The sequence below is a fragment of the Egretta garzetta genome, unplaced genomic scaffold (assembly GCF_000687185.1).
Source record: "Egretta garzetta isolate BGI_Z169 unplaced genomic scaffold, ASM68718v1 scaffold775, whole genome shotgun sequence".
In the NCBI taxonomy this organism is placed as follows: domain Eukaryota; kingdom Metazoa; phylum Chordata; class Aves; order Pelecaniformes; family Ardeidae; genus Egretta; species Egretta garzetta.
The window spans coordinates 174,363-198,001 of NW_009259754.1; the positions used below are offsets into that span (position 1 = coordinate 174,363).

The 23,639-nt window shown below is 45.9% G+C and overlaps 2 protein-coding genes across 3 annotated transcripts in view; both read left to right on the forward strand.

The window, feature by feature from the left end:
• Positions 1-2,455: 2,455 nt before the first annotated feature.
• NEU2 (neuraminidase 2) lies at positions 2,456-5,334 on the forward strand. Its single transcript, XM_009639512.1, has 2 exons — positions 2,456-2,656; positions 4,396-5,334. Exons 1-2 carry the CDS (start codon positions 2,456-2,458, stop codon positions 5,332-5,334), a joined length of 1,140 nt encoding a protein of 379 aa, XP_009637807.1.
• A 5,111-nt stretch (positions 5,335-10,445) lies between these two features.
• INPP5D (inositol polyphosphate-5-phosphatase D) overlaps positions 10,446-23,639 on the forward strand; it is a 55,907-nt gene continuing 42,713 nt past the window's right edge. For both annotated transcript variants that reach the window (XM_009639513.2, XM_035894976.1), the window contains exons 1-2: positions 10,446-10,647; positions 15,595-15,658. In XM_009639513.2, coding sequence (XP_009637808.2) covers positions 10,514-10,647; positions 15,595-15,658 — 198 coding nt within the window. In that variant the 5' untranslated portion in view covers positions 10,446-10,513. The remainder of the gene's footprint in view (positions 10,648-15,594; positions 15,659-23,639) is intronic.

Below are 23,639 nucleotides of genomic sequence, written 5' to 3' on the forward strand. Positions count from 1 at the left end.
TCTCTGAATAGATGGGATAGTCACTTGGTTCTAGTATTTTCCTCAATTATAGTTGCGGGTGCTGTGTCCAGGAACCTCAGGCTTGTTTCTATGGCAGCTATTCCCAGACTTTTAACATCCCACCTTCCCTCAATCCCCACGTGGCAATAAGAGGAAAAGAAGAGTGTTGTGACGCCCACACTGAGCATCTCATGGAGGAGCTAAGAGCATGGGTAGAGATGTCTGCAGATGACAGGCTCATATGGAAGGGACTTGGGTATAGTAGGCTGCAGCACAGCCTCCCGTGGCACTGGTCTCTTGACTTTGCATTGGGGCCTTTGTGGGACAGCCCAGATCTTTCTTTCTTTTCCTTTTTTTGTTTTGACCTCCTCCTTGCCTTGCCCTGAAGCAGGATTGCAATATCAGATCCCTTTAAATAATCTCCCTTTAAATAGTCTGGAAGCACTCTAGTGAGCTTCAGGAGCCATGAGAACACAACCATGACTGTGGCTATATAAATAGGCAGATCCATGCTGGTAAGTAGCAAACAGCACAGTTATTTATTCTAGGAAGGTCTTCCTATTTTCTTCATGTTGTTGCATGGATAGCTGCGATCAATTCTGGTAACGCTTCTGTATAGTAGCAGTGCTGCTGCCTTTTCTCAGACTGCTGTATCATCAGTGTCAGTGAGAAGACAACAGCTACCCTCTGGAAATAGACTTCTATCTCCAGTGACTTTGCATCTGAGTGGCAACGGGGCTGTGGCTTGCTGGGGTCTGTACATCTGCCTTTAGATAAAACAGTGCAGTTCAGATCCTTTTGATCACTGATGTGTGTTCAAAAATTTCACTGATATTTATAGCATCTGGAAGGTGAAAGCAAGGAATATTTGCATACTTGCTGCATAGCTATGGATCTGGATAGAGCATAATGTGATGGTCCTGCCTGAAGAGGATGAACTTAGCTTGTGCTGTCCTGACTTGGTAATCAGCACTGTGGTTTAAAAAAAAAAAAAAAAAAAAAAAAGGTTAACCAACTCTTAGTTATGCTGGCTAATACAATCTTTTCTCTTGTAATATGGAAAAGTGGAAACTATTTTCCAGATAGATATATGCACTCTGCAGCTGCATAAGCAATCTTCAGTTTGCCTCCGACTGGTCCTGAATTATCAAGACAGCCTTCAAAAACATAAGGATCTGATACATGGCCAGTAGCCATTCTAGCGCTTTCCAAAATTTAGGTAAATAGGAGAATCCTCAACAAAGAGTGCAGCAAGTCTTGTCTCAGCCGAGGTAGGAGGCATTTGAATATCTTACTCATAGTGTATTGTCATCTTCTCCCTGCCATCCTACCCACTCAATGCGTCAGAGATCTAAGACTTGATTTTTTTTTTTTTTTTTTTTTTTTTCAAATTTTTGAGGTTTGGGTTATATCTTTGGGCTTTTTTATTGCTCTTACATTGCAAAAGAGCTGTCTTGCTAACTAATCTACACAAGTTAGTGCAGACCTGTTTGCTTAATATTTTTTTCTCTCTCTGCCCTGAGCAGAGGATATTCAGGCCTTCAGTTTCTGGTGCATCATGTCAAAGATCCTTTTTCTTTCTTTCTTTTTTTTCCCCCCTCTCTGCTCAGACATAATTCTTCTGAGCCAGTGGGTTTTTACCAGGATAAATGAATTCACGGGAGAGGCTTGGTGCAAGAGGACAGAGGGCTGAGTGGGTCTGAGGAGAGGAAGAAAGACTATGCGGGCACATAGCACAGACCAGTTACATAGAGGCAGCTTCCCTAAATGCCCCCTCATGTTTGTCTTCCTAATGTTGCTTTTAAGTCACTGTACAGATGACAAGATTTTTGGCTGGCCAGAAGTCGCACCTGATGCGGTGGGACGCCATTCAGGCTGTTGTTAAATCTTGGGGGGATGGTCCCCTTCTTTCTCTTTTCATGCTCAGTGCTTACCATCCTCAAATAGGGGCACATCTGGGGTCAGGGGTTGCCTCAGTGGGATTTTAAGCTTGTATTTGGCAAAGCAAACGTTCTGTGCTGGGCTTTGGAAATACCATCAACAAAGACAGTAATGGTCTTCTGAGGGAAAATACTGTAATATTTGATTATCAACAATCTTCTGAATTACAAAGCAAACCCACAAAGATCCCAGCCTGTGAATTTAATTAAAAAGAAAAAACAAACCACAGACAGCTTTTTCATTAACTGTATTTAGCATACTTACCTTACGTCACTGCAGTAAGATCAACCAGGCTGTTCCTGGGGTAAGTCTGGTCTGTGTTGCCAGCAACACGTGGATTCTCTTTGGAAAAGCACAAGAAAAAGACAGAGCTGAAAGCAGCAGAAATTATGTTTCAATGCAGGACAGGTTCCACTGAGCAGGAAGGGCAAAAACTGAAATCTGCCCTGTCACTTTTTGCAGGGTTAAGGGTGGATCAAAATGCAATACATTTTGTCATCTTCCCCCTAGCATGATGGCTTCGTTTCCTGTTTTGAAGCAAGAGACGTTGTTCCAGAACGGTACCTGGAGCTATCGAATTCCAGCCCTGCTCTACCTGCCACGTTTTGGCATCATCCTGGCATTTGCTGAGGAACGAGAGGATGTGGTGGATGAACATGCCAAGCTAATAGCGATGCGGAGAGGCATGTATGACCCAACCACGCACCGTGTTCAGGTACCAGTGTGGGGAGAAAATGGGAGAGGCTGCCTACCTGTACTGTTTCCCTGTCCCCAAATGAGTTGAATGTGTTTGCCCTCTTGCTGTAGGGAGAGGGCAGCTTCTCCTTCTACCCAGTTATAGGAGACAAATCTGCTTTTAAGCAATGCATGTGTCATTATAACTGCTGGGATTCAGCCCCATGATTGGGCAGCTATTAGGGGGACTAAAGCAGGCAGGTGAAGCAGATTTTCTGGGGATGGCTTTGACCCATCATCGCAGAGCTGGGGAAGCAGATAGAGAGCTGGGACAAAGGTCCTGTTGTGACAGCAAAGATGTGGAGAAGAGGCAAAAATGGGGAGTGCCACAGGGATGGGGAGGAGTGAATTAGCAATCAGTGACTATTTTTTTTAATTCATCTTCTTAGGACTAATTTCTGGTTTAAAAAACAATTGAGAACAGCTAGTCTCCCCACGCAAAAGAGTGTCGGCTGGTTTGTCTGTGCCAGTGAATTGGCTACCTTATTAATCTACCAGTTATTATTAACAGTTCTCTTGCTGGGTGACTGGGGGTGGTGGATACTCTATTTATAACCGTTTTTTTTTGCATTTGAAAATGCATTAATGACTTGGGGGGGGAAAAAAAAGTCGTCATATTTTTCTATTCCAATTGGTGACTGGTTGTCTGAGATAGTACGCTCTTAAGAGCTGGAGTCTGCTTAGCAGAAGCAGCCTCTGAGCGCACCTGCAGTGTCATACCATTCAGGTAGCATCTCATGTAACTCCCTGTAGTTCAGTTAAGTAGGGCTCAGCTGGTCATAAACTTAGTAACTTGTGTTCACATGCTAGAGTTTCTTAAAATGGAAATATTTAATATTCAAAAAAAGTTAATACTGGTTGAATAGGCAAAGATAAGACATGACCAAAAAGGGTAATCAGCAAGTCAGGGGAGAAAAGCTAATTAGTATAATCTTACTGGAAAATACTGCTTCTTTTACCAAGCCAATAACACTATGTAGGAATAATTTTCTAATTGCAATGTTAGTGTTAGAAATGTGATTCTGTTATGTGCTATTCATGTAAAAAAAGACAGAGCTTGGAGGGTAATTATACCTGCTCTGCAACCTGTTTTCTGTGTTGGACAACCCAGGGTCCAAATTTCCACACCAGAGTGTGTAAAGCCATGCAATCAGCTCTAGCAAGGTGCCTCAGTGTAGGCTGGGATACACATTCACACACAGATCAAAATGAAGGAATAGGAATCTGAATGGAAAGGAATTTGTCAGCATCCAGGATACCTGAAAGGGGCTCTGTTACCTAGCTGACTTCCTAAGAAACACTGACAGAGCACAGTGTCTGTATCAGCACACTTGGACCACTGGGCATGTCTCTGTGTCATATATATATATATATATATGTGAGAATTTCTGAAAATTCAGCTGCTGTAGTTTTTTAAACAGCATCATCAGATACTAGCTGCATTGTGATACAGAGCTATCAGCTCCTCAGTGAGTAGTAATTAAAATGAACATGACCAACCTGTTTGGTGAAGTACACGTGCATTGTGTCTTCCAAATAATCTTTGCTTACATTTGGTGATGCCAGTCTTCCCATTTCTTGCTCTATCCACTAACTTGCTTCTCTTCTGTTCTTCTTGCGCTCTTCTGTAACTTTTATCCAGGCATCCTTACACTGTAACATGGATCTATTTGTAATGGTGTGTTTCATTCTTGTCTCCCTCCACCCGGGCCCTGGCAGTGGAATAGCATGGAGACCATTGTCAGTGCACAGCTGAAAGGCCACCGATCTATGAACCCCTGTCCTGTTTACGATGAGGTCTCAGGGAAACTGATCCTGTTCTTCATAGCTGTCCCAGGCAAGATCTCTGAGCAGCATCAGCTCAGGACAAAGATCAACCTGGTACGTCTCTGCTACGTCACTAGCATGGACCAAGGACGCACCTGGAGCACTGCCCAGGATGTCACCGATGGTACCATCAGCACTGAGTACAAGAACTGGGCCACTTTTGCAGTGGGGCCGGGTCATGGATTACAATTGCTCAATGAGGCCCGGACCCTTGTGATTCCTGCCTATGCTTATCGTATTTTGGACCCTAAGAAACACCCCACCCCTCATGCCTTCTGCTTCATCAGCTCTGACCATGGGCGAACATGGGAGATGGGCAACTTCGTGGCGGAGGAGAGTGCGGTGGAGTGCCAGGTAGCCGAGGTGCACACCTGTGGCAGGAAGGTCCTCTACTGCAATGCAAGGAGCAGCAGGGGAGCCAGAATCCAGGCTGTCAGCTACAACCATGGGGTGGACTTTGAGGGAGGCCAGCGGGTTGAAATGCTAGTAGAACCTCCCTATGGATGTCATGGGAGTGTTACTGCCTTCCCACCTCCCCCTGATGCCAGATGCCGAGACAGTTGGTTGCTCTATGCTCATCCTACAGACCCAAAGGGTCGAAGAGATTTAGGAATTTACCTAAACAAAAGCCCTTTAAATCCAGCACACTGGACAAAACCAAGCATCCTCTTCAAGGGCCTGTGTGCTTATTCGGATCTGCAGTACATGGGGGTTGGGCCAGATGGCTCACCCTTGTTCTCCTGCCTCTTTGAGTATGGGACCCGCCAACAATGTGAAGAGATGATCTTTGTAATGTTCACTTTGAAGCAAGCCTTTCCATCAGAGCTCTGAGTCTCGAGCCTTTCCATCAGCATCCCTCTGAAAACAACCTTTGCTGATACTTCTTTTCACTGTACTTCTCATCTTTCAGCAAAAGGTTTTTTGTACTCCTCCTGCAACCTTAGTTTGGCGTTGACTTGTGGTGTCTGTAGATTACAAAGTCTATTAAACATACTAAAAGTGAACATGTGTTTGGTTTTGTTGTCTGTTGCCTGTTCCTCCTTCTCACCTTTCCCTTTGACTGCCTTCTTAAACATCATGTGCTCAAAACAAGTATGACCTTTGTATAGGGCCTCTTGCCTTGGGGCTGCTGATAGACTTTATTAGGGACGCACACGCTGACAGCGTGGCAGAGGGCAGTGGTTTTATGCTGAGCTGTATTTAGTAAGTTGCGGAGAAAGTGCTAGAGAGGACGCTGGGCTTGCTGCCCTATATCTGCAGTTACCTTTTTCAGAAAACCGCTTTGGCTCTGGTTAGGTGCGCTGTTTCTTGCAGTTGTGTAAGACGTGCTGGCAACTCTAGCTTTCAGGGTTTGCTGTTTTCTCATTTCAGCAGGGCCACGGGATGTCTTGCTCTTGCTTACTTCTGCAGTGAATTTGGGGTTGCCTTGCTCAGTTCCCATGCCCCTCAGGCACTTCTGTCTAACTTGGCCTGCTCCTTACTTCCCATGCTGTACGTTCATGCTTATTTGCCCTTTTGCTTACACTGCAGTGAGAAGCTGCAATTTCTCACGTGTAAGAAAACCACAGCCTCAAGTGCTCCAGCTGTTCCCGCTCCCTGGGCAGTAACAGCAGGACCCATGCAGGATACCAGGACTCCCCCAGGTTTGGGGACAGGACAAGTTGCAGAAATGACATTTTTGCCTATATTGAAACTGCAGGATCGGGACAGGTCTGCAGAGGGAGCTCCCAATTTATAGTCAGGAGGGGAAATAATTGCTGGTATTTCTAACACAAGTGCTAAGCTATGATCCACACAGCAACTTCTCTTATCGCTGACAACATGAGCGTGCTGTTGTTATTACAGAGTATTATTGGCATATGAGGCAGTGTGTTAAACAAATAGCATTGCCCCACTTCCAGCAAATTGCCAAGGCACAGGTGTCAGAGGAAGGGGACCTGACCAAGCCCAGAGCAGCATGAGTGCTCAAGCTGGAAGGCTTTCCAATGTAGACAGATTTTCAGCAGGTTTCCGAAGGAAACAGCCCCAGTTTTGGTGAGAGACTATTCTGAGGCTACAGTGTGATTTGAAAGGAGGCATTATGCAGTGAGTAGACAAGGGGAGTGACCAGAAATGAATGGGTACCAAGGGAGACACATCAGAACAGAGGGAGCTAGGAAAGCTTTACCCATGCCTCTGGACAAAATTCTGTTCTATGAATCAATCTGTGCTTGTTTGCTGTGTGCTGTATTCTCTGTGTGTGCATGTGTGGAATGGCTCCAAGGAAAATATGTTTGTTCGCTCTGTAGATGAAGAAAAATACCTGCTTTCCAGAGTGCTCTTGGAACGCTTTCCCTCTGGGGAACGCTAGCAGGTCCCACAGGATCCTTTGCACTGTCACTGCTCAGGTTTGCAAGTCTCTGTTTGCTCAGTGTCCCCACCCTTGCCTTTTGTTGCTGATCACTTTTAGGGGTAGTGGGAGAAGGGACCCAGATTTTTCTCCCTATCTAGGTTTGTTTCAGGGCACCTGGAGGCTGCAGGTACCAAGGGAGTGAAGAGATCTCATGGCCTTCACAAACAGACCTGTAATTTGCGGACCCTTTCCCAAGCAGCAGGTCAGTAACACGCTGGGCTGGAGTAGCACAGAGTGGTTCAGCTAACCAGTACTTTGTGGGTATTACTCATATGCTCTTTAGGTGTAGGCCAGACTCTATGTACACCTTTGTGGCCAATAGCCTGTTACTGCTACCTAAATGAGGGAATGTTATATTTAGACTTCAGCAAAGGTAACTGCTGTCCTCTCTCATCAGGCATACTATGAAATACTTTTGTTTCATGACGTGAAAATGCATATTCAAGAACTTTTCATCTGACTAAGCCTGCCAGTGCCCGTGCTGATGCAGTGCACAGGCTGGATATATGTAGGGGTTTTGGGTGACCACAATGCATCTTGAATGATGCTACAGAGAGTATTTATCTGCTGCTTCTGGACAGGCTGGTGAGCTCACAGCCAGCTGGTACAATACTACCCAGACATCTGTAGAAGTATTTATTGCAATGTCTGAGACACAGATTGGAATAATAATGTAACATGGAGAAAAATAATGTTTGCTTTGTCCATAGACTACCAGGGCTGCAATTTTTGATTATCCAACATCAAAACGTGTCCCAGCTCTTTGTGGCCTCATTCTCTCAAGTAAGTTTAAATGAAATACTGCTGCTGCTAGAGTTACCTAAAGGCTTCTGTTGAGTCTCGGTTGGATTTGTCTGACATGTACCCATTATTCTTTTGTTTTACAAGTGTAGCTCTTACATGGTGCTTTGTCCTGACTGTGGGATGACAGCACAGACTATTTGAAGCACATCCTATTCCTTGTGGAAACCTTAGGGCTGTGCTGGCTACATTTGTAGTATCACCTGGCATGTAACTGGTGCAGGCTGATCACTGCACTCCCCCTCTATGTCAAACACTCCAGCTCCCCTCTAGATAACTTCTTTAATCTCTTCTTCCTCAGATCTATTCACTAGCCTTCTCTGACACAAGCATGAATGGAAAGAAAATTAATTGTACAAGTAACCTCCTGCAGAACAGCCTCTTGTCTCAGAGCAGGACAGAAGTTACCTCTGTCCTTTGGGAATCGGGTAGTTCAGGATACGCACATGCTCGTGTGCTGACCATGCAGGGATCGGTCTTTCTCCAGCGCTGCAGAGTTCACATGCCAGCACCATGAGAAGTAAAACAGACGCCATTTCCTCTTCAGGCAGTGTTGCGAATGAGCCATTAGGGATCACAGAGCTGTTTATGTTAGGGGATTGGGATTCACCTTTTGAGCAGCTGGAGCTATATTGTACTTGTAGGACCAAGAAATACTCACAGAAACCAGCCTGCACATCTTATTGCCACAGTCATCACGCATGTTTGGATTCCAACCCCTTGTTCATGTCTCCAAGTCAAGGAGTTGTGTGTGGCTGGACAGGGGATTCACACCATTTGAAGGAAATAGCAGCAGCTTGCTAAAAGCTGAAGTTGGTGGCAGGATGGATAGGACCTAAGTACACAGCTAATCAGTCTCAGATGTCTAACCAGGGCTTGTACCTCTCTGTTACCTTGTGTTAACTTGCAGTAGATCAGGAGAAGCTCTCCGAACAGTTTCATTCCAGCAAACTCATGTTGTGCAGCAGCTCTGTCTCCTCTGCATCCATGTATGGGTCCGTTGTATGGAGAGCACTGTGAGGTCAAGCAGTGGTTTGACATTCAGAGCTGTTCTGCTTCCTGTTGCAGCTGTGCTCCAGAGAAGCTCCTGTATCAGAAATCCCAAGGCTCTGGTAGAGGTGAGGCTAGCAGCACGCTGTGGCCAAAGGAGGTGCACAGTCCCTTTGCCACATGCAGACACTCTTCTCAGTCTGGAGAATGGGGTTTGTAAACCATGCTGTAGCTTATAAGAGCTTACAGCCACTGTCCACGCAGAGCCGCTTCGTGGCATTCAGCATCTGACTCCATTTAGGCACCTGAATCCATGGGAGTTTGGCTTCTACAGCGCTATGTGTGGATCTGGGTGAAACTGAAGGGAAGGTCCAGCTGAGCTTATTTTGGTCTGTAGACAGTGCTTGCTCAGTGTGGACAGGAAGCCCTGCACGTTGCAGTTCTGCCCATTTAGCAGGCTCCTATGCTGGCCGCACAATTTTGAATTGCTGGTGCCCACAGTTTAATCTCAATGGCAGCGATTAAGCTGGACATTGTAGAGCAGATATCTGGGTAACTGAAAGCACCAGGGACGAATGCTGGGCTGTACTGGTTTGCTCTCCCTCTCCATACCCACAAATTCTAGTCTCTCCCAATTCAGCCATAGGCTGCTCTCTCCTGCCTTGCTGTCCATGCTGCGTACAGGGGCAGCACTCCGGTACCCTGTACATGATCAAGGTACTGTGTCCCCAGCACTTCTCCTGGCTCTGGGAGGTAAGGGTTGTGTAGGACTAGCAGTGTCTGTGCCTTTCCTGGGAACTCTTCCTCTGTACTCATGAGTCCCAGCTCAGCTGCTGCTTTTAGGTATAGCTCAAATGTGGATGTGCAGAAGTGCTACCTTCAAAGGTAGAAAGGTTGGGGGTACAGGATAGGCAAACAAATTTGCCATGCAGGCAGTGCCCCTGTAGCAATGTCCTTGCTTGCTGCAAACATGCCCCTTGTTGGTTTGCCTTGGAGATGCAGCACTGAGAATGCCGCACAGTACAGACAAGGGGCAGATGTACAGACAAAGAAAAGGGAAGTGAAAGCTCCAGTTCTCCCCTTTCTGACGCAGATTGCCAGATATGGCTTCGCTCTGTCCCACCTTTGGGGATTTAGAGTAGGAAAGATCTTTGCATCCGTCTCACAAAAACTGACAGGGAGCTTTGGTCACAAATCCCCAGAGCAAATCAGCCTCGAAGTATGCTTCTGTGTGTGGAAACACGCAGGGGTAACTTTTCTTTTTCCAGTTTTTTGAAGTCCTCTCCTCACACCTAGCTAGATGCAGGTGTAACTAGACAATGCAGGAATGGGGCTAAGTATCCTAATGCAGCGTATGTTTCTGATCAGTTTGAGATTTATTTATTCCCCTTGGAGTCCTGTAGTGGGTAGGACAGACAGAGAGGAACAAGATGGAAACTCGAAGGGTCTGGCAAGAGATTGTAAATGGGACAGGAGGCCACCAAAGCCTGGGGGACTGAATTGGTGGGGGAGCAGAAGAGATCCCCAGCTGGGACTTTTTGATACAGGGCATTAGGACATGAAGGGGGAGGGAAAGGCAGGGAACATGGGCTTGCTAGTCACTTTGGCTGCAGCACGAAGAGGGAGAGCGGGGGCTGCAGGAACATGTCACGCTCACTCTCTGAGCTGTTTGAGTTGAGGAAGTTGTCCGCGGCTGAGTTTCCTTTCCCTCTCTGTACTATTGAAACAGGAAGCTGGTGAGCTGAAGCTGCCTGATCGTTACACACAGACACACAGGCAGCTCTGGCAGCTCCTGTACTGGCATTTAGGTTTCCTCCAGCTCCAGCGATGGATCAGTGCTGGTACCACGGCAACATCACTCGCTCCAGAGCCGAAGACCTCCTCTCCAAAGTAGGCAAGGATGGCAGCTTCCTTGTGCGGGCCAGTGAGTCAATTGCTTCGGCATATGCACTCTGCGTGCTGTAAGTACAGCTTTCAAACTTGCGCTTCACGTGGACACTTTTGTCCCTGCTTGTGCAGGGTGTTACCCCCTGCACCCTTTCCAGCACAGAGGCGAATAGCCACTGTACCCACTGGGAAAGGTGGAGCCCACATCAGAGCATGGCTGGTTTCACCTGACTGGGCCACAGGGTAGGGAAGGACTGGGAGCAGGGCCCAGCTGAACAAACCCATATTCTTTTGCTGCTCTACTGCTCGCACTATTCTTGCCCCTGATTCAAAAGGGGAGAATAATCAAAGATACTGCGGTTGTGCTCTGAGAGAAAATAACCTCTTGACCTCTTTGAGCCTGTTAACAACTTGGGTCAGGTATTTACATTTACCAACTCAAATACTGAGCTTGGTACCCTCCCAGGCACTTCTCTTGCTCCAGTTCAGAGTGTGTTTGACCCACCTGCTTGCACAATGCTGTGTCCCATTCAGCAAAAGGCTTGAAATAGTTCCTGGAGCTGTGCATGGTACACCCAGCACAGTGATGATTCTACTTGCATCATTAATAGGGCTCACGGGGTAAATATTTCATGTGGGAAATAGGGAGAGGAGAGAAGTTTTGGCAGCCCTGACCCACCCCATTCTGGACTGGGGCTGGGGACCAGAGAACAAGGCCTCCTTCCCTGGGGTTGAGGGGCAGGTGTTATTCCTGGAGGTAGGAGTGCAGGGGCAAGAGGAGATCGAAGTCAGTAGGCGAAGTCTGAGGCACTTGACTTTGCACTACAGAGAGAGAAGACAGTTGCTGTTTGCTTAGGAAAGATCAAGAGACCCTCAGTGGGACCCTGTTCTGCCTGTCAGATCCTCTTTGCTGCCATTGTGTAGCAGATTAATAAAGCTTATTTCATCCTTTACCCCGCATTAAGTTACAAGAGGGTTTCTCAGTGAAGTTTCTTTCTGAAAGTGTATTTCTTGCAGTGGTAGAGGTGGTGCTGCTGTTTATAACTCTGGTTTAACCGCTTGTCTCTGAGGTCAGGCTTCTGGTGACAGCACAGTCTGCTGCGGAGGCTTCATCTGCAGAAAAGCGTGGGGCTGGGTAACTGCCCTGTAAGCGTAGGTGTTGGACTGTCAGAGATCGGTGGCTGGGTAGTGTGGGTGTTCACAAAGTGCAGACAGCCTCTATGCCTGCCTGTTAAGATGTTTGTAATAACACAAAGAGTTTTGTCTTTCTAGAGGGAGCAGAGAAAGAAGGGTGGCTGCAGAGGAATAGCCAGGACAAGCAGGAGGAAGGAGGGGCAATCATGTAGTGTGGGGCTGAGGGCCCAAGTTGCAAGTCAGGGAATATTTTACTAGAATAGACTGTTGCTTCCACTGAGTGTTTTTATTGCCTTGTAACCAGTATGTACGCAAAATATTTTTACGGAGTGATGGTGGGGCATATAGAAAGGGAAGGTGCTGTAAAAATGCCTACTAACATGCATTTACATAAGTTTTTCCATTGTAAATGTTTACGCAGGCAACTTTGAAAGTCTTTTGTGACTTGAGAGACATGGGATCAGGAAACAGAAACAATATCATGACCAGGATTTTCTGAACCGGGAGCCAAAGGTTATGTTCTTAAATCCATTCTGAGGTGGCTAACATGAATGGCTTGATTAAAGAAATGGGGAGCACCCAGCCTTGTCAGCCAAGAGCAGCCGGATCTGTGGTGCGAAGGGCTGGCATTAATTACAGTCTGAAAAATATCACACAAACTCTGTCAAAGTACCTAACAAACTTTCAGCTTACGCTGGTTTGCAGTTAATTTGTGAAGAGAAAGGGTTAAAGGTGGTGAATAAGTCTTTCCCTCTGCATGTCATCTTGACAAAATGGGCAGCTTTGCTGAAGCTGAAAACTTCCTCAGAGATGTATCAGTTTCAACTGTGTTATTGACTGGAAGGTGTTTGAAGTTCGAGCTCTTCAGTTACTTCTGTTTAAAAAACAGAGAGGCTGGAGACAAAGAATAAGAGAGGGGAATTGAAAGCCTGACTGCAAAAGGTTTTCACAAAAAGAGACTTATGTTGAAGGTGAGAAAGTGTCAACTGTGTATAGATAAGGAAAACAAAACAACATGATACTTGCTCTGAAAAAGAAGTGTCATGTTCCACAAAGCTCTAATATTTATTGGGTAGATCAGTCAAAATCCAGCAAAAGCAATTATTATTGTATCATAGAATGAAATAGAGATTTTCTTGAAAATCTGTTTTAGGAAAATAGGGTTTGTATAAATATAGACAAGTAAGGGAGGTGTATTTGCAGGGCATTTTAAGAATGCCTCCCCCCTGCTTTTCTGAAACTTACAGCAGCAGCATTTAATTTAGCAGAGAGCTGAAGCAGTCAGCAAATGCAGAGGGAATGCTCCTCCCCCTGCACTGCTGTCCTCTGCTCTACTGGTCACACTGCCCCATAAAAGGCAAGAAGCAAAGCCATTTTCCTCCTCCTTTCTTTGTGCCTGGATCATTCGATCTGCCAGTTTACTAACAAGAAACGCACTCTTTAACTCCAGGAGGGGAGTGCCTGGATGCATGCTGCACCTGAACTGGTATCATTCCTCCAGGGGATCTTCTCTTGGTGGTCATGTGTGAATGGCTGCAGGATTAACAACACTTCTAGAGATGACCCTCAAAGGCTAGCTGCAGCTTTGGGATCCCTTTCAGAGGACACTGCCTGTGAGATGCCATTTCCAACCCCCTGGGGGAATGGACTCTCTCATGGTGCATTTAGCACCATGCCTAGCGTGGCAGTCCTGGTTAGGATTTCCAGGTGCTCACATCATCACCTGTGCATAAACACACACACAGCAGGAGAGGAAAGAGAAAATACAAGCCTTTTCCCCTTTCCTCCTCTGGTTGGTTGAGAGGACAGAGAGACGACAAAATACTTGGAGACGTGTTTAAGCTGAAGCCAATATTATAGTTACCCCCTCACACAGACAGCCTGAACACTGGTTGAGCAAGTCTGAACTCAACCCAGTTTTTAGGGAGGACCTGGAATGTGACAGTAATTGGGACTGAGGAGAGAAAGCCTAAGGGTAGAAATGGAGTAAGAGTCCCAGTCTTATCCATCCACATGCATTAAATTAGGGGACTACTAAAGAGGATTCCTGCTTTTGATCCTAGGAAGTGCTCCTACCTGCTCCTGTCTCACCCAATAGCCCTTCTTTCCTTGCTCTTCCACCAATCTTACCTCTCTTCAGCGTAAGCCTCTTTAGAAGTATTATGATGGCAGCCTCGTAAGGCCTGTGTGATGGGGCACTTTCTGTGACGGTAACAAGGAGGGTCCTCTTGTGACGCAAGAGCCATTAAGCTGGTTTGTTTATCAGTTTCATAATCTCCACACACACAAATTTTCTCTCATCAGCTGCATGAGCAGTTCTGCTTAGCCCTGTTTGCATATCAGCAGGAGGAAATGGTGTAAGAGAACTGCATTGACAGATAAAACCAAAACCCATACCCTTCCTTGGAGCATATCCTCATCTGGCGTTGATTGCCCCGGGCTTGGTGAAATTAGCAGTGTTGTGGCAATCCAGAGCAGTTGGGGATCATGTCTGTGACTTCCAGCTCTGTACCAGATCCTCAGATGTGTGAATGAATATGTGCCTGTGAAATGGTCTTACGTTGCTTAGAGAAGTGGTACTGAGCTCTGGGAGCAGTTCTAAGTCTTCTGTGTCCTTTGCATTGATGCCATCAAAAGATACAGGTTCATGTGGATACATGACAAAATCCTCCAAACACCCTGGAAAAACTCAGCTATGATTTATGAGTAATTTCTTTTCATTTCCAAACGCTCTTTGTGACTCCTTCTATAAGGCTGCCTAAAATCCTGGCAACCTCTTTCTCTCCTGCATGGAGTGATTCTGAAAGGCATATGATGAATAGACTCACAACGTAATTGCAAAAGAGATGAGGGTGTTTTATTGGTCTGCCTGATCTTCCTAGCTGGGGGGCTGACCTCAGCCCACATTTCATGAGGATGCCACAAGTAATGCAGTGTTTCTGTTACAGTCAAGGAAACTCTGAGAGTGGATTCCATTTTCTCCCTTGAGAGGAAGGGGTTGAAACCAGCATAATTTGCTGGTTTAAAGCCATATTTTATGTTTTAACAGAGTGCTTTGCAGGTGACTTAAAAGATTCGATCAATCCGTTGTTCACTTGGGAGGAAGGTAAAAATATATTTTTTAGTCAACACTTCTTGGGCAAGCTCCACAAAGCTCAGCAGCTGCTGAGGACCACATTACAACACTGCTCTGGCTTCCCCTGGGCTCTTGTGCATAAATATGGCCCTCCACTGGGAAAAAGACTCCTCCACCCCCCCTGAAATAAGAATCTAATTGAATTTAGCTGGGACAAAATGTCTGTTATGGCTCTTCTACAGATGCACAGGTACAGTGTGTGTCCGCACCAGGCTATTGAGATGGGTTTTCATTTAGGCTGTCGTTTAGGATTTGTGCATGACCATGTGCCTAGCAATCAGCTGTCTTACTGTGATTTAGCTGAAATCTATTATTTGTTTTTTTCCAATACAAGTCAATGCACATACAAGCCCTTCAATTTACTCATTCACTGCTGATTTTGGCCCTGTGTCTTTTGGATTTCTGCTTTTTCATTCCTTCCTGAGACGCCCACTCTACTGACAGCTAGAGCCATTTGGTGTTTTCTTTCTTTCCGGCCAGAAGAAGAGTTGAATAACTCACTCTGAGGCTGATGCTGATATCACTTTCTGCAGTGACATCTGCAAACATGTCTCAGTGACCAGGACTGCTTCAAGTTTGTGTTAGTTCACAGAATCCAGGGAAAGAAATAAAGAGAAATGTTTAAAACCCTTGCACGTAAAGCCATCTGTGTATCTCAGAATCTTCCAATACCTTTTCTCAAGGGGAGGGGTGCTATGGTGCAATTCCCTTCTGGAGATGGTCTAACCATATCTCTTCTGACCTGTTCCAGGTTCCGGAATTGTGTTTATACCTACCGAATTCTGCCTGACAAAGAAAATAAGCTAATTGTCCAGGTAAGCCATGCTGTGTACCATTTGGTCCCACATAGATGCACCTAAAACCACTCACTGATTTTTTTCAAAGTAGTTCTAACACCAAGAGAAAAAGGATATAAGGGTTTAAACTAATGCCCCCAGCCAGCACAATGCTAGTCTCCAGTAGTCCACCGCTATGGAGAATTTAGTCTCTGGTTTGCTGCTATGGCTGTCAGCATGCTCTTTAACATGTGTGCCTTCATTTCAGTGACACTGTCATGTTTTATATGACTGAGAACCTCAGCCTGTGGAATACCTTTTCCTCTGAAGCCAGCTTCTTATCAATACATTGTGGATCTTTTCAATCCAAAATTGCAGCAAAATTTACCTACACCCGAAAAATGTAAATTAAGTTGTGTGAGTTGTGGTCTCAGGATCCAGACAGTACCAGAATCGAGGGCAGGAGTTTCAGACCTTTTGTTTATTCCTATTCTGCTTTAGGATCCTGAATGAGCCACTTCCCCTTCCTGTACCACCTCTCAGCCCTTGTTTTCTCAATATAGATCATGAAACTTGGGGGTGAGGGGACACACACACGCATGGTCTCTTACAGCCGCAAGAAGTGGGCATGGGTTTACTAGGAGGCACTGCGGGCTGTAGCCTACCCATCCTCTTAGCACAGCCAGTGCTGCATGGGCATTCCCTGTAAAATGAAATGGAAATGCTCATGCTATCCACGTGTCCCAGTCTGCCCTGCTATTCAGAGTGGGCCTAAGGCATGTCACCAAAGCTAACCCATCGTCCCAGAGCACTGAGCAACACCATGCAGGATCTGCAGGCTGCTAGTGTGGGGCCAGCACTCAGCTGGAACGAATAACCTGTCATTCTGATCTGGCTCCACACAATATGCTGCAGGCTGTTTGTAGTAATACTCAATTTCCCCCATCATCTGATACGTCTCAGCCTTATTGTCCTAAATAATGTGTTTTGGCATATTGTGCTTGGTATGATGATGTGTTGTGATGGTAAGATAGGTGTCCAGAAGGTGATGTGGTGTTTATCATTATTTACAGCACCTAGAGCAGCTGCAGAGATCAGGATCTCATTGAGCCAGGTAGCTCTCAGGTGAAGCACCGCAGGCAGGGAGAGCACTGGGGAGACCTGAGGCCCCGGCAATGGGTACAACTATCCGAGTCCCACAGCGACTCTGTGGCAGAGCCAGCGTGGGAGCCAGTGCTGCTAACGATGTCCTTGCTCTTTGCACTGGCACCGTGATGAGGAAGGGAATTTGTGGAACCCTCACTCTGAATGGGTTTGGGGTATGAGTTCGGCAGCTGCTTTGTCTTTTAGAAAACAAGCACAGAAATGGTCATAGGTTGGCTTTTCACCTGAAGGGAAAGGAAGAAAGAAAGAGCAGAGGTTACCTGCAAAGGCAGCTACACAGCCTCACGCTTTGCCCTTGTCTGTGCCCTGGATGGGCCTCGGCACCCTGGGCAAGCCCTGGCCTCCTCCTCGTACCCCAGCTGCCCTGCTGGCATGTCACATGAGCAATGCTGAACATGCAGCCTGGCCTGCAGCCTTTTCTAGAAGGCACGGATGCCACAAGTTACAAGAGGGTTTGAAATCTGAGTTCAGAGCAATGTGCCTGTGTGCAGACAGCTCTCCAGAGAGCGCTGGGCTGCAGGCTGCTCCCAGGACCCGCCAGCTAAGTTATGGTGCAGACTTGGTATGTAGTTCTGTACATTGCAACCCTGGAAGATGCAAGTTACATTTCCCAGTTTCTACTGGATCTGTATTTGATTCTGCCATGACATAGGGCCTGTTTTCGTGTACAACTATTCCATTTGTCTGCAGATCAGAGCACTGTAGCCATAAAGAAATCGGTATTTCTCTCTGCTGTAGCAATGGGCAGCTGGATCAAGGTCTTTCGTGCTGGATCAAGGTCTGTCATGCCGGATCAAGGTTTATGAACAAGCAGAAGGTGTAACTGATGTCCGTCAGCTCAGGCTTTCCCCACCACACAAACCTTCAACTCCTCACCTTCTAGTTCTCTGTAGAGAATTCTTCAGGGTTTTATTTACAAATAAATGTGTCTTCATCCGATTATTGGACTACTGCTGGATGCAGACAGCATTATTATGATTTCAGGGGACCTTTCTGAATGAAACCTTTTGAAATCTACTAGATCTGTTAAGGACATATGACCTACCAGGAGTACACCCAAACCAATTTGTAAGATTCTCTTGGGATCTGTGTTGTGATTGTGAGGGATTTCTCTTGTTTATATGTTGTGGGATGCAGAGGGACTGTGGTGGAATACCTTTGTATGCTGGGTTGCCAGGAGCTGTAGGTTGAATATCAGGAGTAGGCTAAATAAAGCGTGTTGTTAACTCATGTTTTGAAGACACACCACCTCCCATCTTGTGCTGCTTTATTCCAGTTCTGTGGGAGAGGCAGAAGAAGGGGGCTGGCTTCTTCTGGCAAGAGAGACGCAGTGAGAGTTGTAATTGAGCAAAACAGTCTCATGTTGTTGGCTGCTGTTCTTGGTAGGTTGTTCCAGCTGGGCCAGACACTTTTGGTTGCTTGTCTGTTGAGTTTCGGATAAACCAAAAACTACTTCACACGTATTAAAAGATCAGATTTTTGAAAAGAATAGTTGTCCTGTGCAAGGACATAAAAGCTGTTGAATGGGAAGGAGTTTTGACATTTAAAAAAATCCCATTAAGAAGAAAAGAGTCTACTAATCCTGTGGAATTAGATCAGGTGTTAAATTAATACAGCAATCAGCTTCTCATTTCTGGGTTTATAAAAAAAAAAAGGCATAGGAAATATTCAATACTAAATCCTGAGATTAGCCTGTATGAGTTACAAGTATGGGCCCTGACCATGCAATGTGACCTTTTTTGCCTGCACCGTGCTCCTTCCTGAAGCTAACAAAGTTGTCTTCCTGCCCAGATCTGGGCTGCTGTCTGTCAGGCATTTTTCATGATGACAGCAGGTTCAGAAGATGTGTAATATCGCAGCTACATACACAGCACTTGTGACATGACAGCTCTCCCTCTGCCACTCTGGATTTTTTTCACCTTTAAAGCTGCGTGTTGCTTCACATTTTTTTTGAGTCTTGGAGAGTAGATTTAATTTTTCTTTTTTTTTTTTTTAATTAGAGCCTGGTCTAGCACTAGTGGAACGATACTCAGTGTAATTTTTTGCATGGTTAAATTAATTGTTCAAGTACAGGTGGCAGAAAGGGACATATTTTTGCATTCAGAAGTGCACATTTTTGCATTCAGGATGAAGAAAAAATATTTGCATATGTCCTTCCAGCATTTTGTGGCATGCTACGTGATCTGCCATTGGGTTTCTGCATCTGCAGCAGCTCTACAGAAGTTAACATAGTCAGGAACCTCTCTAGCCTGCCATATCTAGAATAAAACTGATATCCCCCCAAAACATACCAGGCTGTAGTGGTTATAGTCATAGACCTTTTTCTTTAAACACAAATATATCTTCTTCCCCTTTTTTCCTGGGACTGCTGAATTTTCTCCTTCTGTTACTTGAGACTTCAAAATATAGGCAAAGAAATCCATGGCTTGGATGAATCAAACTCGCATCCTGCTGATGAAAACATATTTAAGGAAGGAGGGGAGGAATAACAAAAACCCCTTGAAACACAGGATCTGTAACAGCAAGTAGAGATCTTTGTCCTTAGGCTGAGAACAATTAGTCATCAAGATACCTCTGTTAGCCTGCAGACTCTCACTGTAGTAAAACACTGAGAACTGGGAGGCTGAGACAGGAAGAGAGCAAAACCCGTACAGTTACACAGAGATCCAGGAGCAGGGACACGAGGCTGGAAATCAACTGCCCCTGAGTTCGCTTAGCTGTTGCCTGCTGGGCAAGTCACAGCTGAGGTACTTCAACTTTCTTCTCTGTAAAAACAAATACGATTTTCCCCTGCTCAAATGGGGAGGCATAATGAATGCAGAGTTGTCGAAAATTTGGGGACTAGCTGAGCGTAATCATGTTTGTGTAAAAAAAGATGGTCAGAGCAGAAAAGGAGTCCTTGGGAATCATAAGATCAAACTAAACATCAAACTAGAGACACTGAAACTGTCTTTCTAAACCAGCCATCTATGCTCAGTTTCTTGCCATCCAGATTGACAGAAGGTAAAACTTTCCTATGCTGTCACTTAACACGCCTCATTTATACAACTGGCTGAGGTGTTAATACAACCCTCAGCACTGCACAATCTGACTTCCTTGTGATTTTAGCATCTCCTCAATGAGGGAAAGTGCTCTTGTTCCCATTTTACAAATGGGGAACTCTGTCCTAGTCTGTTAGGTAGGATTGGGTTGCCAAAACCAAAATTTAAATAGCTGTCCTTTGCTGACTTTCGCAGGATCAGATGATGTGTGTGGTATATCAGTGTTCATCCCCCTTTATTTTAGATGTGCAGTCAAAGCTGTCACATAGTCAAAGCTGAGTTGTACCTCTGTAGTCAGTGGGCAAGAAACAGGTTTCTGACCTGGGTGGGCTGAATTGTCCGTGGCAGGTCCTGTTTCTCTCTGTTGCCTAAAGAGCCCGGAGAACCCCCTTAGACTGCCAGACTTGGCAGTCAGGTAAGGAGATTCCCATAACAGCTGACTTACTCAGTGTGAGAAGATGCTGAGGTCAAAAGCTGCTGTTGAAAAACTGTGGTACTGCCTTCGCCTAATGCTTTTCCCTGTATTGCCTTTATATACTGCAATTTTAAAAGCTCACTGTCAAGAGTATAACCTGTCTCCTGAATGAGGATGCTTGAAAGAAGTGGTGAGAAGGAAGAAGACACTGGACTTGGCTGGTCAGTAAATACAGATTGGTATGGAGTGGTGCAGTAGCAGCTCTAAAGCCCTGTGGAGTTTGATCTCTCTAGGTTTTTGGTTCATCTCAAATAGGAGTTCACAGCTTGTGTTATCTGATGGCTCTTCGGCAATCTAGCTGCTCTGCAATCAGTTATTTCTTAGTGGCAGCTAGATTTCATCTTAGTTTACGCTCATAGTCTATCAGATAACACTTCATAGGTCGTTTACAGGATCAAGCACTTCCCTTGTGCCACTTGGTGAGAAGGCTGGGGACAGATATCCTGATGGACCAGTGTCAACATTGCACAAATGGGGCTGTCACCAAAGATCCCTTCGCTAAAGCCACTTGAGACAGAGTCAGCCTAGTAGTTCTGGGAACAGCTTTAGCTTGTTGCTAAAGGTAGAGTCTCCTTAAGAAACAGGGGCATCTGCAGAGCAGGATTTTGGTAGCTCAGTGCCATGGACAGATTTTGTAATCATGTGCTGTATCCTCCTGCGCTGTGCAGCACAGTCTGGCCTCTGAGTTTGAGGAAGGTGCAGCCTCCCAGTGCTTTCTCGTGGGCGTGACCTCATGCTTTAGCTCAGTCGTGTAAAGTTCCCATTCTGCGACCCAGAACTTGAACCAGACACATTTGTCCGCCACCTCAGGGCTCAAGCCTCACCTGACCACTGCTGCTTCCTCCTGGCAAGGGTGTTCTTTCCTTCTCCTTCTTGCCAACCTGTTTTATTTTTTTTTCTTGTATTGCCCTTAAGTCTGCTCTCCCATTCATGCCACTAGCTGAGCTCTTGCTTCAAGATGTGTACCTGCCTTGAAATGTTGCAGGCTGCCAAAAGTTGAGGCTCTAGCCACCCACAATGCCTTGAATAGTGTGTATTTTTTGGCTGCCCTGCAGGAGAGGGAAGGACAGAGCTTGGCTTGAGCAGGAGTAGGAACCACTTTACATTTTCAAGCAAACTGGAAAATTTAAAAAAAAAAAAAAAAAGCATTCACGTGAAATGTTTCATTTTGATTTTGAGCTTTTTAGAAGTTATCACAGTGTTGCCAGGATGCTGAAGAAAGATGTTATTTCAGGTGGAACGACTGGATCATCCTTTTGAAAAAGTCCAGATTAAGCAATTTTGAACTTTTCACACACACCATTTGTTTGGTTGGTTGTTTTTTTAATTAATGAGGGAGAGTGGGGTTGAATGAAGACCTTGCATAGCACATGCTCTAACCCCCTTCATGTTTTTAATGAACTTTTTTTTTTGCTTTTAGCAAAACTGTTTGACCAGCTCCAGAGTTTGGCATTTCTGTGGATTACCTTGTTGTGAGAAGTAATCACAAAAAGCTGCCGCCTTCTCATACTGGGTAAAAGGCTGTATTACAGTATGGAAAACATTAGTATTTTTAAAGTTACTGCCTGTCTTTTTCTTTCCGCTTCACCTTCCCAGGCTGTCTTAGCTACCTGGCTCCTTGACAGAAAGCAGCGGTGTGTGTGCATCTTTCTGCACTCTGTTCCATGGGCAAATGTGGGAGACATTCGTTTTGCAGTTCTAGTGCCAGATCGTAATTTCTGTGAGCATGAGTAGTGCTTGCATTCATGCTGAAATTCCCCATTGCCACAAGGGCTTTTTAAAAATCATGTTTATACTTACTACTTGTTGCAAAGGGAGGGCCTGACCCTATTTACTTGTAGCTTTTGCTGACTTCAGTGAAAAGCGTAGATGCCCTGGCAGCACTGTTTTACACTGAGTGATCATATAGCCTTTTTTTTTTTTTTTTCCCTCTGGTAATTTTTTCTAGTCTGGTACGAGGCTGTGTGCAACAGGAAACAAATGGTGCTATGTGAGCAGTGAGAAAGCAGGCCAACAGCTGTGACTCACGGTATCAACTGACAGTGAAGCTGCAGGTTACCAGTGTACTTGCAGCACTGGCTTCCAGCAGGCAGGAGAGCTGGTAAATACTGTGTATAGGGTTGCCTGCTGAAACCCTCCCTCTCCAGCACGCTTCTAAAAACACTTTTGGGGGGGGAAACGTCTAGATTTGTACTCTGTCTGGATATGGCTTGGCTAAATATGCTAGAAAGACCAAAATCCTCTGTCCCAGGACAGGCAAGACATACAGTGAGAGGGCTGCCTGTTGGCCTCAGCTAGTGGGCAGGATTGTCCCTGCCTCTAGGCAGAATTTGTTCTGGCTTCTGTTTATGAGTCCTCCAGGGTGGAGCTGGGCGTAAAAGCTTCATCCGGTGCACTAACCTGCCCTCAGAGTGCAGACATACCGCTGCCCATCCTGCCAACATGATCTGATAAGAGCACGAGTTTAGGTCAGTTCCTGCATTCCTGGTGTCACTGCTGTTGTCACCAACGTCAGAGGCAGTGTCTGGCTGTAGCAGTACATGCAGTACCAAGTCCTTTGTGAGCCCTTTGCAGACAGATGCAAAGTTTTTGTCCTTCTCTTTGATACTACACTGTAATCCCTGTTTGCTGAGCTGCTGTGGCATGTGTGGCCAAGAAAAGGTTTTCTGTAGTAAGGATTTTGTGATTTGCCTTGGATCTGTCTATGTCTGACCAAAACTTTTCTACTAGGAAATTGCACTTGAGCTGGTTTCAGTGGGAGATAACGCAAAGCAAAATCCTTTGGGTGACACTCACCCATTCACAACTTTGCAGCCACTTACAGCTTCTGTCAGCCAGCTGCGTAAGGATTTTGTACTTGCTCAAATTGATGTCAAAACCTCATGGTCTCCAGAGAGGACAGGGCAGGCACAGGCCTGCCCAAAATACCACTTGCAGGCTGCATGGAGAGACTGTAAGTCATCCATGGTCTGCTTGCAGCTGGCAAGGGCATCAGGCACTGTTGGCCTCCCTCTGCATTGAAAGGCAGGAGGAAATCAAGTGTCCCACCAAGGAGGATGCTTGGTGGGCTGGGACACACCAACTGGACAGCCACTCCCTCCAGGCGGGTGTATGCCGGTGGGCAGGGGTGTATGTATTTGGGCTGGTGTGCTGCTGAGGTGAGAGGTGTGCCAGCACCACACAGTGCATGCCAGTGTCCCTGGGAGTTAAGAGAGGGACAATCAGCACCTGCATTGCTGCAGGGGAGAAGGGACAGCAGTATTGCATGAAGGACTGAGGGGCATAGGGGGCTTGGAGGGAGTATTTCCATAGGAAGCAGAAAGGGGGTCACAAAGGGGAA